Genomic DNA, 12,734 nt, shown 5'->3' on the forward strand with positions numbered 1-12,734 from the left:
GCGGGTCCCTGCATCGCCGTAGTGTCGGCTGTCCAACCGCCTTCAGTTCTGAGTCAAGTTCTGCGACGGGGCTGCCCGCGCAAACGAGGCTGCCACAATCAGCGGGAAGGCTACGGTAGCCTCGGCATACACTTTGACGGCCTTTGCGTCCGTTTTGATCTTGCCCCAGCTCACGGCCTCGTCGGGCCGGGCTCCCGCATCGCTGCCGTCAAACTCCTGCGCTGTGTTGACATACACGGCGTGCTCGGCCCCGTTACGCATGAGACACGCGTTGGCGATATGGTGCTTGACCACGCCGCCGCCCAAGATAATCATGCCGGCCCGTGCCGCTCGCACCGCCATGGTGTTGATGCGTCGCACGTCGTCCACGATATCCACCCGGAGCCGCTGCGGCGACGATTTGTAGGTGTGGAAGTAGAGCATATCCCCCAATGATCCGTCGGTCAGAGCCGGGCAGAAGACGGGGATGTTATTCCGGGCCGCCCAGTAGAGGACCGAGTCCTCGTGGTTGATCTCCCGACCCAGGCGTTCGGTGATGCGACTCGGCGTCCAGTGGAGCTCGTCCTCCTCGTCGCCCGTCTCCCGCGCCTTCCGTTTCGCCGCCTCTTGCTCCTCCAGCATTGTATCCAGAATGGGGACCACCCAGTCCTCGAAGGCGCAGTAGTTGTTGTTTGGCACCAGCAGATTACCAATGCGGTTGAGACCCTTGGCCCGTAGCCCGGCACCGGGGGTCGTGAACGATCCCATGTAGGTTGGGGCCAGACATTTGATGAGATCCTCCTCTACACCACCCGCGGTGGTCACAATGGCCGACACGTGTTTGTGCTTGACGAGATAGCGGAGGGTGTCTCGGAGACCAGAGGAGATCAGATTGGATGTGTATCCAAGAAAAATGGTGGTTTTCTCGCCGCTTTCGGGGTGGCGGAAAGCACGCTACAGTCATCTTGGGTTAGTCTCCCCATATTCCCGTTCAATTGACCGGATCACAAGCGTACCATCTCATTGATGATGTGGGCAGCCTCGGCGACGGCACTTCCCTGGAACCCTGTATGGGTCAGGTCATCTACCAGCTCGGCCACCGTGATGTCTCGACCCTGAAACCGATCGAAATCCACCCCGGACACTTCTCGAGTTCCTTCGGGCATGGGCTCGGAGGCGAGGAGGACTGAATCGGTCGCGGAGGCGGGGGGTGCGGTGACGGGTTGGGAGCTCATTGTGGATGAGTGGATGGAGAAGGGAAAGATAGATGGAGAAAATATTGGAGAAAGAGTGTGAGTAAACTGGGGAGAACGGCACGGCCGGGCTCGTTTCCTTAGCAATGGAAGTTCATGGAGGGGTTGTGTTGGGGCTGTCGGCGATATATATGTATCTATTTTTTTTAAGCGGGGAAAATGCTATCGTCAGGCACACATTGACACCTGAGGCGACACCGGCTCCGATCGAGCAACTCGGGCAGAAAAGACGCCTTGAAGCACTTTCCATATTAGAATTGAGTCGATGAACTTACCATGTACGTGTCCACGTAGGTGTTGATTCTCGCTTGCTGTGTCTTGCTATCGAGTACCGTGGAGGATCGAGTCCCGCCGAGTTCTAGTAGGTCGAGGAATATAAGGATAAAATGAAAAACATAAGAAATGTGAAGGTCTTGACCAGGTCTAAGAAAGTATTTAGCATAATAGAATAGCTACCATGGCACCTGTGTAGTGATCAACTCAACACTCTTCATTTTCACCATAGACCATAAATAGTATTCGGGACACTATGGACGATCCATCGGGCCTTCCCGATCGGGAATCTTCAAGACCCGTTTCCGTGCACCCGGGTCGCCCCTTCCCTCTGTATCAGGTTCGATTCACCCACTCGCACGTGATTCTCTTGAGATCGGATAGCCTTCCTTCCTTTCCGTGCCACACTGCTTGTTTTCTATCTACTCCATCGCCGCTATCCCACTATCCACATCGTATTACATAGTTCACAGGCTACGGTGAACCTTGTCTGCTTCCCCGATTTAAGGGACCCATCTTCACGTGGCCCGTGCATATAAGATCACGTGCAACCCACCCCCAATCGGTATTGGATTCTTCATTCCCTAAAGCTCGTTCCAACTTACCCGCTCCAGGTCATCCCAGAGCATGACCTGGTAATGTCGTCTCGATTTCCCCCTTCGTCCGGGTTTAACTCCCGCGACCGCTCCCCGCCGCGCTTCGGGGACCGCCGTGCCCCTGTCGGTCCCCGTGGCCCCGACGACGGGAGTCCTTCTTTTGACAGGGAGCCTCCGCGTGGCCCCCGTGCTCTTGTTGACTCTCCTCGAGGTGGCTTCGGTCGAGGACGCGGCTATGGTCGTGGTGATTTTAGAGATCGAGACCGCGACCGAGACATGCGAGACCGTGACCGCGACCGCGATTTTCGAGACAATCGCGATGCACCCCCATTCCGCCGCGATATGGACCGGGACTGGAGTCGCCGCGACCGTAACTTCGACCCTCGAGATGCGCCCCGAATGGGCTTCGGCCGCGGCCGTTCACGCTCCCCCACACGCGATTTCCGCGACCTAAGAGACCCTCCCGGACGAGACTTCGATCTGATTCGCATGCGACGCAATTCTCGTGATAGTCTGTTATCGGCATCATCAGGCGGTCCTGAAGGCCCGCCCTCCAGTGGTGGCCATCCGCGCGGTGGCTCCATGCGAGGACGTGCACGCGGGGACTGGGAAGGAGGGCGAGGCCGGGGTCGTCCACCTTACATGGATGACCGGGAGCCCCCGTTTCGACGACGGAGTCGTTCTCGCGATACATGGCGAGATCGCGGTCGAGATCGGATGCCTGATCGCGACAGAGACCGCGAGATAGACCGCGATCGTCTGCTCGAACGAGAACGAGACCGGGATATCCGCGAGAGAGATCGGGATCGTGACCAAGAACGACGAGAACGATTTGATCGTCGGGATGACTGGGATCCTCGGCGCCCCGATCGTGAAGACCGAGACCGGCCTGTAGAGCCCTGGAAGCGGGAACGTCCCCCAAGCCGGGCCTCTAGTCGTGGTCCGATCAGCTCAACCGCCTCCTCAAACCCCAATGCTATGCCCCCCACAGCAGGGCCTCCTATTCAGGGCCGCTTGCCAGACCAGCCCCCCTTGGACCAGTTCCGAAAAGCATCGATCGTCTCTGGTACAGTCGGGATGGAAACTCGACGGGATAGCGAACGCTCGGATCCTGCCCTTCTTCGCCCTGAACCATCCAAGGATCTGGGACCCCTTGCTCAACACTCACCTCCTCCATCAGCTCCTCAGGTTCCTGCTTTTGGCTCAGTGGCTGCTCCGATAACAGCTGTGCCGTCAAGCAAAGATCCCTCTGAAGGGCGCCCGACCACTGACTCCTCCGCGCAAATCGAGAAAGATCGAACATATGGACCACGTCGCCTATCGGTGCAGCCTCCGACGGGCCCGAAAGCTGGACGAGTCGAAAGGTCTCCAGACCCTCCTTTCTACTCCTCGGATAGCGGCCATCAGCAAGAGGGACCAATTCGTGCCGCCCAAGGATACAGCCACCTCTCCGAGCGATCTCCACCAACAGCTCCGGCGGCCATGGCGAAGCGTGATTCTATCTCGGGCACAACCGAATCGCATAGACTGACGAAACCGATCTCCATGAACATGTCTCCCACCTTTGCGCGACTGCCTCCACCGGGGCTGCAAGCCTCATCCCAGGAACCCTCCATCTCCCCGAGAATGCAATCATCGACGATTCCGACGGGTCCGCGAGCGTATGCCGCTTCACCTCGGGGACCGAACAAAGGTAGCAAGCCGTGGACTCGCCCCAGCTCCAGCTTTGCCCCTTCCGTGTCCACTTTGCTGCCTAAAAGGGAAGCTGATGAGTACGATAACTCTCTTCCAGTGGATGACAAGGCCCGCCAAAATGGCCGACCAAACTCACCGACCCGCGCAGACGGCCAGGGCACTCACAATATGGCCACTGATCACGCCGAAAAGCCCACTCCTCCGAGTTCGCCTTCCATGAAGCTTCCGATTCGCACCAGTCCGGCACCGGTCCCTACTGTGGATACAAAAAGGAGTGTAGAATCCGAACAGGGTGATAAAGATGACTCTGCTTTGATTCCCGGTTTTGGGCAATCGAGCGACGAAGAGGAAGAAGAAAATGTGGTGTTCAACCAAGAATATCTCGAAGAGCGGAAGCAGATTTTCGAAAGAGACATGCAGCTCCTTCGAGCAGAGATTCCACCTCCCCCTTTGGAAGATCCTACCATTGTCTCTCTGTTGATGCGAATTCAGTTACTTGGCATGCTCGCCCATGAAGAGGCACAGCAACCCCCGGATCTTCTTCCGCTTCCATCAGTTGAGAAGGAAGAGGTTTCCAATGCTTCAGGCAATGAGCGTGTGGTCGCTTTCGACCCGTACCTCAAGCCGGAGCAGCCCGAGCCCCATCTGGAGCCTGTTGTTTCACCCGTTGAGTCACATCCTGAAATCACCATTGATAGTCTTCCTTTCCTGAACTCTGGTCCTCCCACGCCTTTATCCGACTTGGAAGTATGTCAAGAAAATGTATCCATTCAGGAGCACCTCAAAAATACCTTCTGCAGCGAACTTTCCAAGAAGAAAAAGGCGATTGCAAAGAAGAACGCCGCGCTCCGGGATGAATACATGTCATATTACAAACCCTGGAGGTTGACGGTTTGGGAATTAGATCGTTCCAAGGACAAGAAGCCTATGACTCCGGGCCCTGCATCGCCACCTGCACCTCCTGCCCCTGTATCCCCGGCACCGATCCCAGAAGGACGCGAGGGACGGCGATACAAGGGTAACAGCGAGCTCGATTTTCTCAACGCGTTGAGAGCCTCTGAGATTTCTGCACAGGAGGAGCTGGAACGTCGCAGAACCAAAATGGCGACTGCTAGGCCCGACTTGAGCCGCGAGGCAATTATTCCAGACATGTTAGAGCGTGAGGAGGAGGTTGCTCGTATCTACAAGGATGTCAACAACATTGTCGAAGCCCGCCATGCCTTGGATGTCTTTGGTTTCGTCCCGCCGCGAAATGATTTCACGAAAGAAGAGCATGAGATCTTCACTAATGCCTTCATGGCGTACCCTAAGAAATGGGGTAAGATTGCAGAGTCTTTGCCTGGTCGGACTTTCCAGCAGTGCATCATCCACTATTATCTCACCAAGGAAGAGATCAAGTACAAGGCGAAGCTCAACAAGCGGTGGAGCCGCCGGGGAAGGGGAAAACAAAAGTCAAGCCGTCCCAAATCCAATGCGCTTATCGCCGATTTGGGTGTGGTCAAGCCAGACTTTGATGGCGAGGAGGAGCCTGCTCCTGTGACCGATACCGGCCGTCCACGACGCGCAGCAGCGCCTACCTTCGGTGATTCCAACGAACCCGAAGGTGCAGCCACCGGACGCCGAAGCCAAATGGGTAAAGATGGCGAACTCATTGAGAAACCTGCGTCCAGGCGCGGTGGTCGAACGGCGGGGACTCGAGGCCAACGCCGTGGGAGGACTACTCAGCCAGAGCAGAAATCCCAGGGACCAACACCACAAAGCAACACCCCCATTATTGTCATGCCACAGGTGGAAATAGGTGCGGATGGGCTGGTAGAGAGTATTATGCCTCAGGATCGAGAGCTCGTCGACAAGGAGCTTCACCCACAAACGCCGCGTTCCAGGACAGCGCGTGGGAGAGCCAAGGAGGGCATGTATGTCTTTGAATCGACCGAGGCGGAAACTACCATGCCAGGCAAACAGATGGAGACTGGATACGGGTCTTTACAACCGACAAGCTACTGGTCTGTACCGGAGCAACGCGATTTCCCCCGGTTGCTCGCACACTTTGGACGTGACTTCGAGGGTATTTCGAACTTCATGAAAACCAAGACAACGGTCATGGTAGGTTTATCCTATCTCACTCGTTCTGCAGTCTTTCCCATGCTAACCCGTTCAATACAGGTAAAAAACTACTACCAGCGACGGCTCGATTCGGGGCAGAAAGATTTCGAAGACACACTTTTGATCGCAGAGGAAAAGAAAGCCCGCGGCGAGCCAACTGGTCCTTTACCAGTCCCCAGCGTTGCACCCAAACGCCGGTATGAGGCCACACCGTCAGCCATTATTCCTCGTCCTCTTGCTCCCCATGGCGAGTTGATGACCGAGGTTGATGAGGCAAGGTTCCCCTCCAAGGGCAAGCCCCTCGCCATGTCACCTCAGCCCATGCCTCTTCATGGGCGACCAATGTCCGAGAATGAGCGGAGTTCCAACCGCTACCCGGCGCTTGCACAAGCATCCAATGTGGGTTCAGTGCCGACTGTGGCCTCTACTCTCGGCGAGGATGCGTCTCGCGCGATGCGCACCCAGGCAGGGGCAGCCCATCGGATACAGGGACCGCGTCTAGGGTACTTCACTGATGACCGACGCGATTCAATGATGGCGCATCCGAACCCTCGAGCTCAAGAAATGCAAATTTCGTCACGGCACAACCCTGGAGCGTCTATGCCTCCAGACTTGGCCCGCATGGATCCTCTATCCACCCAGGCCTACATGTCTACCCAACCCCCGCCATCCTTTCTTCCTCCGTCGCATTCACGTCACCCGAGTCTTACTCAAGCCCCCGGATCACCGACACAACTCCCACGGCCCGAGCTCGATATCTCTTCTGTGCACCGTGACCCCTTCGCTCAGAGACAATACTATCCACTGCCCGGTCAGTCAGTTGGTCTTGCTCAATCACCACGACCGGTTTTGTCCCCCGTCAAGGATGCTCCTCGAACGAGTGCCACTCCGGTTCCCGAGCCAACCTCTCGCCAAGTTCCCGCGAAGCGCTCCAATATCATGAGCATACTCAACGACGAACCGGAGGATCCGCAGCCACGGAAGCGGTTTGCTAGTGAACAGGCGACTCCTATCCCTGTCTCTGGCTCCTCTGCATCGAGATCCGCCTACCAACCTGCTGGGCCTGCTCGCCCCGACGAGACGCTTATTGCAGGTACTGGGCCAAAGTCATCTAGCTACTCTCAACAAAGCCAATATCCGACACCTTCACGTGGTTATACGGAATATTCGAGCTATGGACTTCCTCCAGGCGGTTCAGGGACATCGGCGAACAATGACTGGATGGCACGTTTTGACCCTCGGGCACAGCAAGCTGGCCCGCCGCCACAATCACAGCCACCGCAGTCAAGTGGCCGTGCATTGACTCAAAGCTCCTTCTCGCCCTACGCTTCTGCTCCGCCGCAGCCGTCAGCTTCCTTGAGCAACCTCTCCGCCCCCTCTCCCGCCGCAACGCCGCCACCGGCGTCCCAACGTTCCTCTTATCCTAATGTCTTCTCGCAGCCGGCCCCTACAGCCTCTGGGTCTCGTGATATGCCCTCTCAGCCGTCAGTGTATCGCCCCGGCTCTCCCCCACCGCGGCCCAGCAGTGTTGCTTTTGGCTCCCGACAGGAACAAACAACGCCTGTTCAGTCTTCGGCCAGCCTGTTTGGCCTCCCATCCCGCCAGCCCGGCTCGCAGTCCTCGTACGCTTCTGCTGCACCACCCACTCCCGCTTCGGCACAGGCGCATAACCAAAGTTACCAGCAGCATGTGCAAACCTTGGTCAGCGGATCACATCAGTCGCATCGCTCAACACCCGCCGGCCTAGCTGGCGGGCCTTCCCAGTATGGACATAGCACTCCCCCTCCTCAGGCGCAGGGTGGTCGATCAATGCCATCTCTGGCAAGTCTCGATCGCTCGTACACTCCACCAGCAGGCATGCTTCCGCCTGGCAGCAGCATGGGCTACGCCCCGCCCCCATTGTCGACATCAGGCCCGATTCCGCCCCCTCAACGGCCATCAGGACCAGGCTCGCGGGGCGAGCCTGCCTCCACGCCGACGCACCATCGTGTCTACAGCCAAGGATCGGCACAAGGTGGACTGCCGGGACCGTTGCATCCATCATCGCAACAGCCTCGTTAAGCCCTCATGATCATGTGTTGCGATGATGAAAAATTCTCATGGTCCGATAGTGTCAATTGGTTGGAAGTTGACTAGTTGTGGGAGGCGTTCGCTGTATATTGGGCGGGATGTCCTTCTTGGATCTCATACATGATCTCGACATCTCCACGGGGTTGAACTATGGCTTGTTTTGTAATGTACAATTAGATGAATGACTTGATGTATCCATGTTTGATTACTTCCGTGATGCTAGTAGGTGCTAGTAGTATACAGCAGTCAACAGAAGGACTAACGATCCAACTGATTCATGTGACTTGGAAGATTCCACTCATCATAATCCAAGTGCACAAAGGCACGGTCAACAGTGGGCACGCTTTCGAGGATGTACTGCAAACTCTCCCCGACGTCGTGAGCGTCGCGTAGACTGGTGTGTTCGTCGACAACCAAATCAACTTCGACGTTGAGCTTGTCCCCTGCGTAGTAGGCCTTGAGGTCCTGGATCTTCCGAATGACTTGAGAGAAGCGCATTGTCATGTAGAGCAATATGTTATGGTCCGTCGGTGAAGCTGCCGCTCCCGTCAATCGACGAATATACTCGCTTGCAGTCGAGCCCCAGTTCCACATGATGTACGCCGAGAGCAACAACCCACCGACTGGGTCGAGGTACCACAAACGAGCGAACGCGCCGACTGTGATTGTCGGTCATCAGCATGCCGGCGTTCCTTGCGGGATAGTAGCGAGGGGAAATACATACCGAGTGGAAAGATGATACTGAATGTGTTGAAGACGACGTCGGTCATTGCGTCCTGAGCCAGCACCTGGACGCCAGGACTAGGAATGAGGCGGCACCAAACCCAACAAAACAGCTTGACCAGGACGGTGCCCGCCATGAGACCCATGGAGGGAAGCGAGAGCTCGACCAGAGTGTGATCGTCGGCAGTCAGTCTGTTGAAGGAGGTCAACGCCACCTGGAAAAATGAAGTGACCATGATGACCGAAAAGACCAAGACACTCAAGGGCTCCAAACGTCGGCGACTGATGGGATAGCTATTGCGGTCTTGCCGGCGGATCATGACCGTCGTGACCCAAACGATGACCGTGCTGAGAAAATCCAAAACCCCGTCAACCAGGGCCGCCAGCATTGACATGGAGCTAGTAAGTACTATGATGGCTATCTTGGATCCCAGAAGCGCGACATTGGCGACGAAGTTGATGCGGATGGCCAGGTTGATGAGATGCTCCTCCTGCTCGGGAGACATTCCCGCATGGGATTCGACATCGGGCACGAGGTGACTGGCAGCCAGGTCGTCGGCGCGTTGGAGCAACGGCGCCGTTTCATCGGGAATGCGATAGAGGTTGTGAGGGGTGCGCTTGATCCGGGCCGCCTTGGAGTCGGGCTGGTCGGTGGACTCCGGTGGGCTGCCTGGAGGAGACGGGTGTTTGCGGTTGCCGGAGGCATCAAAATGACGGCATTCATTGTAGTCGTCGATGAGATTGTGCGGCAGCGACGAGTCCAGGAGGCGATCAATGTAGAGATATTGGGATATCAACGAGTTGTTGCGCTCGTAGTACTGCCGTCTGTCGTATGCAAGGGTTAGCGATGAGATTCCATGGCGGGAGAAGCGCCGGGTTTACATACACAGGTTTACGGAGGTGTTTCAGCGACTCGGACGGTCGATAATATCGCTGCCTATACTTGCATCAGTATGGGGCGACGTGGGGCAGCCATGCCACGCACCATTCATAGCGGGGATTACTCGGCCCAATCAACAGGGATCCGCGTCGGAGGAAAGTCGGGTGAGAGGCCGTTCCTTCATCCAAGTCGTGCAACGCGGTGGAAGACGCGCGACTGGGCAGGAAAGTCAGGATCCGCTGTTGGCCTCTGGTCGACAGGATCTCGCGTTCGGGATCCAAGCTCGGCCGGCGTGGCAGGAGCCAGGGCGACGGAGGTGACGACAAAGGGAGAAATGATTGAGAGGCCATGGCGTGCGTCGCAATGCTCCGGTGCCATGAAGACCAAGAGCCTAGAAACCTCGTCGCACGCGGTTCCATCGACGGGACGCGTGGTGCCCGATTCGTCAGGCCAACGGGGAAGTCGAGCGGCATCGACGGTGGGATATCTGGACGAACCCGATTGAGGGTCTGTTTGCTTCGTCGATTCTGATCGGTTGACATTCGATTTCTAGCTTTCCTAAGTTTATGGCTGTCTCATTACCTTTCAGTCCTGCGATATTTCCTAAGCTGTACTACTGGAGGCCTATCCCACCGAGCTGTAGCGGTATGACGAGCTTTACAAGAAGCCCGAGTCGGGTGCGAACCATTCTCGAGCCAACGAAAAGGATTGCAAACGACGATGACTATGATTACGTCGAGGGCCTGGGAGGAAGGGGAGGGGCAAGTGGAGCATCCCATGCGACGCCGAAGGGGCTTCGATGAACGGGGCGATGAGTATAAAACCACTGTAGCAGCGCGCGGTGCCAATCGCCGAGCCAGTCGGGTGAGCGCCAGTCAAATGGGCGCCACCCGTCGAGTCTTGACTGTTTCCATACATACTATAATTTCTCCTTGGGCAGCGGCGATTACCCCGCGATATTCCGCGCTCTGGGATCCTGAGGCACACCTGGGGTCGCGGGCGCCAGTTCCGCAGATCCGCAGTGGAGCCGGACCCCGCGACGTGGTGGATCATCGCCGGCTACGGAATATCGTTCATGTTGAACATGACTGGCTCCAGTTGAGAGGAGGGGGGTTCAAATGTACGTTAATAATCACTGCATGATGCTTGTGCCGGAAAAGCGCCGTTCGGTGAACACCGTCAGTATATTTAAAACCAACCTTGGCTTCCAGTGTATGTTTGTCGTGAAGTAATAGCCATGACGCTCCAAACACTTGCCGTGGCGGTGGTTACGGTCGTCTACTTTGTCATCCGCTACTTCAACCGTACAGATGTACCCAAGATCAAGGGGTTGCCGGAAATCCCCGGCGTGCCCCTCTTCGGCAACTTGTTGCAGCTGAGAGACCAACACGCGGTGGTCACAGGCAAGTGGGCGAAGAAGTTCGGCCCTGTCTTCCAGGTGCGCATGGGAAATAAGGTAAGATGCTCCCGATGGGATAAAACGGACGTGGGCTGACTGGACTCCGGATAGCGCATCGTGTTTGCCAACAGCTTCGACTCGGTGCGTCAACTGTGGATTAAGGATCAGTCGGCCCTGATCTCGCGACCAACCTTCCACACGTTCCACAGCGTCGTCTCCAGCTCCCAGGGCTTTACCATCGGCACTTCTCCGTGGGATGAATCCTGCAAGCGACGTCGCAAGGCCGCGGCCACGGCCTTGAACCGACCGGCGACACAGTCCTATATGCCCATCATCGACCTCGAGGCCAACACCAGCATCAAGGAACTGTACCGGGAGAGCCAGAACGGCACCCTGGACGTGAACCCGACCGCGTACTTTCAGCGGTTTGCCCTCAACACCAGTCTGACACTCAACTACGGCTTCCGCATCGAAGGCAATGTTGATGACCGGTTGCTGAAGGAAATCTGTGACGTCGAGCGCGGCGTGTCCAATTTCCGCAGCACGTCCAACAACTGGCAGGATTACATTCCTTTGCTGCGTATCCTGCCCAAGATGAATAACGAGGCCGAGGGATTCCGGGCTCGTCGCGACAAGTACCTGACCTTCCTTCTGGACATGTTGAAAGAACGTATCGCCAAAGGCACGGACAAGCCCTGTATCACGGGCAACATTCTCAAAGACCCCGAGGCTAAGCTCAACGACGGTAAGGGTCCACCAAGAAAGGCACATGATGTAAAATTGACTGACCAGTCCGACAGCTGAGGTGAAGTCGATCTGTCTCACGATGGTGTCGGCCGGTCTGGACACCGTCCCCGGTAACCTGATCATGGGCATCGCGTATCTGGCCTCGGAAGATGGCCAGCGGATCCAGAAGAAGGCCTACGAGGAGATCATGAAGGTCTATCCGGATGACGATGCTTGGGAGAAATGTCTGGTTGAGGAGAAGGTGCCCTACGTGACAGCCCTGGTCAGGGAGGTTCTGCGGTTCTGGACCGTCATTCCCATCTGCCTGCCTCGCGAGAGCACCAAGGATATCCAATGGAATGGAGCTAACATCCCCGCCGGCACGACCTTTTTCATGGTGAGTTCTATGATCGCCTTCGAATCGCAAAGACCGTATGAAGTTAACTCCATCTAGAATGCCTGGGCTGCTGACTACGACGAGGACCACTTCAAAGATGCGACCAAGTTTATTCCCGAGCGCTACCTCGACCTCGGAGACGCGTCTGGCACTCCCCACTATGCATATGGTGCAGGCTCCCGCATGTGTGCAGGTTCTCACCTGGCGAATCGAGAGCTTTACACGGCGTTTCTTCGTTTGATCACTGCGTTCCAAATGCACCCGGCAAAGGAAATTAGTGACCGGCCCATCCTGAATGCGATCGAGTGCAACGCCATCCCGACGAGCCTGACCACGGAGCCTAAGCCGTTCAAGGTGGGCTTCGTCGCGCGCGATTCGAAGAAATTGGAGCGGTGGATTGCCGAAAGTGACGAACGCACCAAGGATCTGTGAATTTGATACCGGATTCTGACGATATGCATTTTTGTGAAGTCAGAGCGGGTCGAGGGAATTGATGGAATCTTTGTACATACTACCGGATTAGTAGTTGGGCCGTGGAGGCGTCAAAGCCGATGATCAAAAAATGTGAAAAATGTCAAATTTCTCAGTATCACGCGTGGCCAGGAGATCCAAGCTAGAAAGAGCACCAAGTGTGAGTAGT

General features: G+C 56.4%; 4 protein-coding genes across 4 annotated transcripts; 2 read left to right on the forward strand and 2 right to left on the reverse strand.

Moving 5' to 3' along the window:
• Positions 1-42: 42 nt before the first annotated feature.
• On the reverse strand, positions 43-1,214 carry N7498_010996 (deoxyhypusine synthase; the record flags this gene model as incomplete). The annotated part of the gene is made up of 2 exons (XM_058458052.1): positions 43-933; positions 996-1,214. The coding sequence occupies 2 exons, from the start codon at positions 1,212-1,214 to the stop codon at positions 43-45; spliced, it is 1,110 nt and encodes a 369-aa protein (XP_058304951.1).
• Positions 1,215-2,143: 929 nt separating this feature from the next.
• Positions 2,144-7,960, forward strand: N7498_010997 (MYB DNA-binding domain protein; the record flags this gene model as incomplete). The annotated part of the gene is made up of 1 exon (XM_058458053.1): positions 2,144-7,960. One exon carries the CDS (start codon positions 2,144-2,146, stop codon positions 7,958-7,960), a length of 5,817 nt encoding a protein of 1,938 aa, XP_058304952.1.
• Positions 7,961-8,227: 267 nt separating this feature from the next.
• N7498_010998 (cation diffusion facilitator family transporter) lies at positions 8,228-9,922 on the reverse strand (the record flags this gene model as incomplete). Its single annotated transcript, XM_058458054.1, has 4 exons — positions 8,228-8,628; positions 8,694-9,517; positions 9,579-9,629; positions 9,678-9,922. The coding sequence occupies 4 exons, from the start codon at positions 9,920-9,922 to the stop codon at positions 8,228-8,230; spliced, it is 1,521 nt and encodes a 506-aa protein (XP_058304953.1).
• An 887-nt stretch (positions 9,923-10,809) lies between these two features.
• N7498_010999 (cytochrome P450) lies at positions 10,810-12,526 on the forward strand (the record flags this gene model as incomplete). Its single annotated transcript, XM_058458055.1, has 4 exons — positions 10,810-11,028; positions 11,083-11,716; positions 11,772-12,094; positions 12,152-12,526. The coding sequence occupies 4 exons, from the start codon at positions 10,810-10,812 to the stop codon at positions 12,524-12,526; spliced, it is 1,551 nt and encodes a 516-aa protein (XP_058304954.1).
• Between the last annotated feature and the right edge of the window lie 208 nt (positions 12,527-12,734).

The sequence above is a fragment of the Penicillium cinerascens genome (genome assembly GCF_028974065.1).
Source record: "Penicillium cinerascens strain IBT 15544 chromosome Unknown scaffold_4_segment0_segment1, whole genome shotgun sequence".
NCBI lineage: Eukaryota > Fungi > Ascomycota > Eurotiomycetes > Eurotiales > Aspergillaceae > Penicillium > Penicillium cinerascens.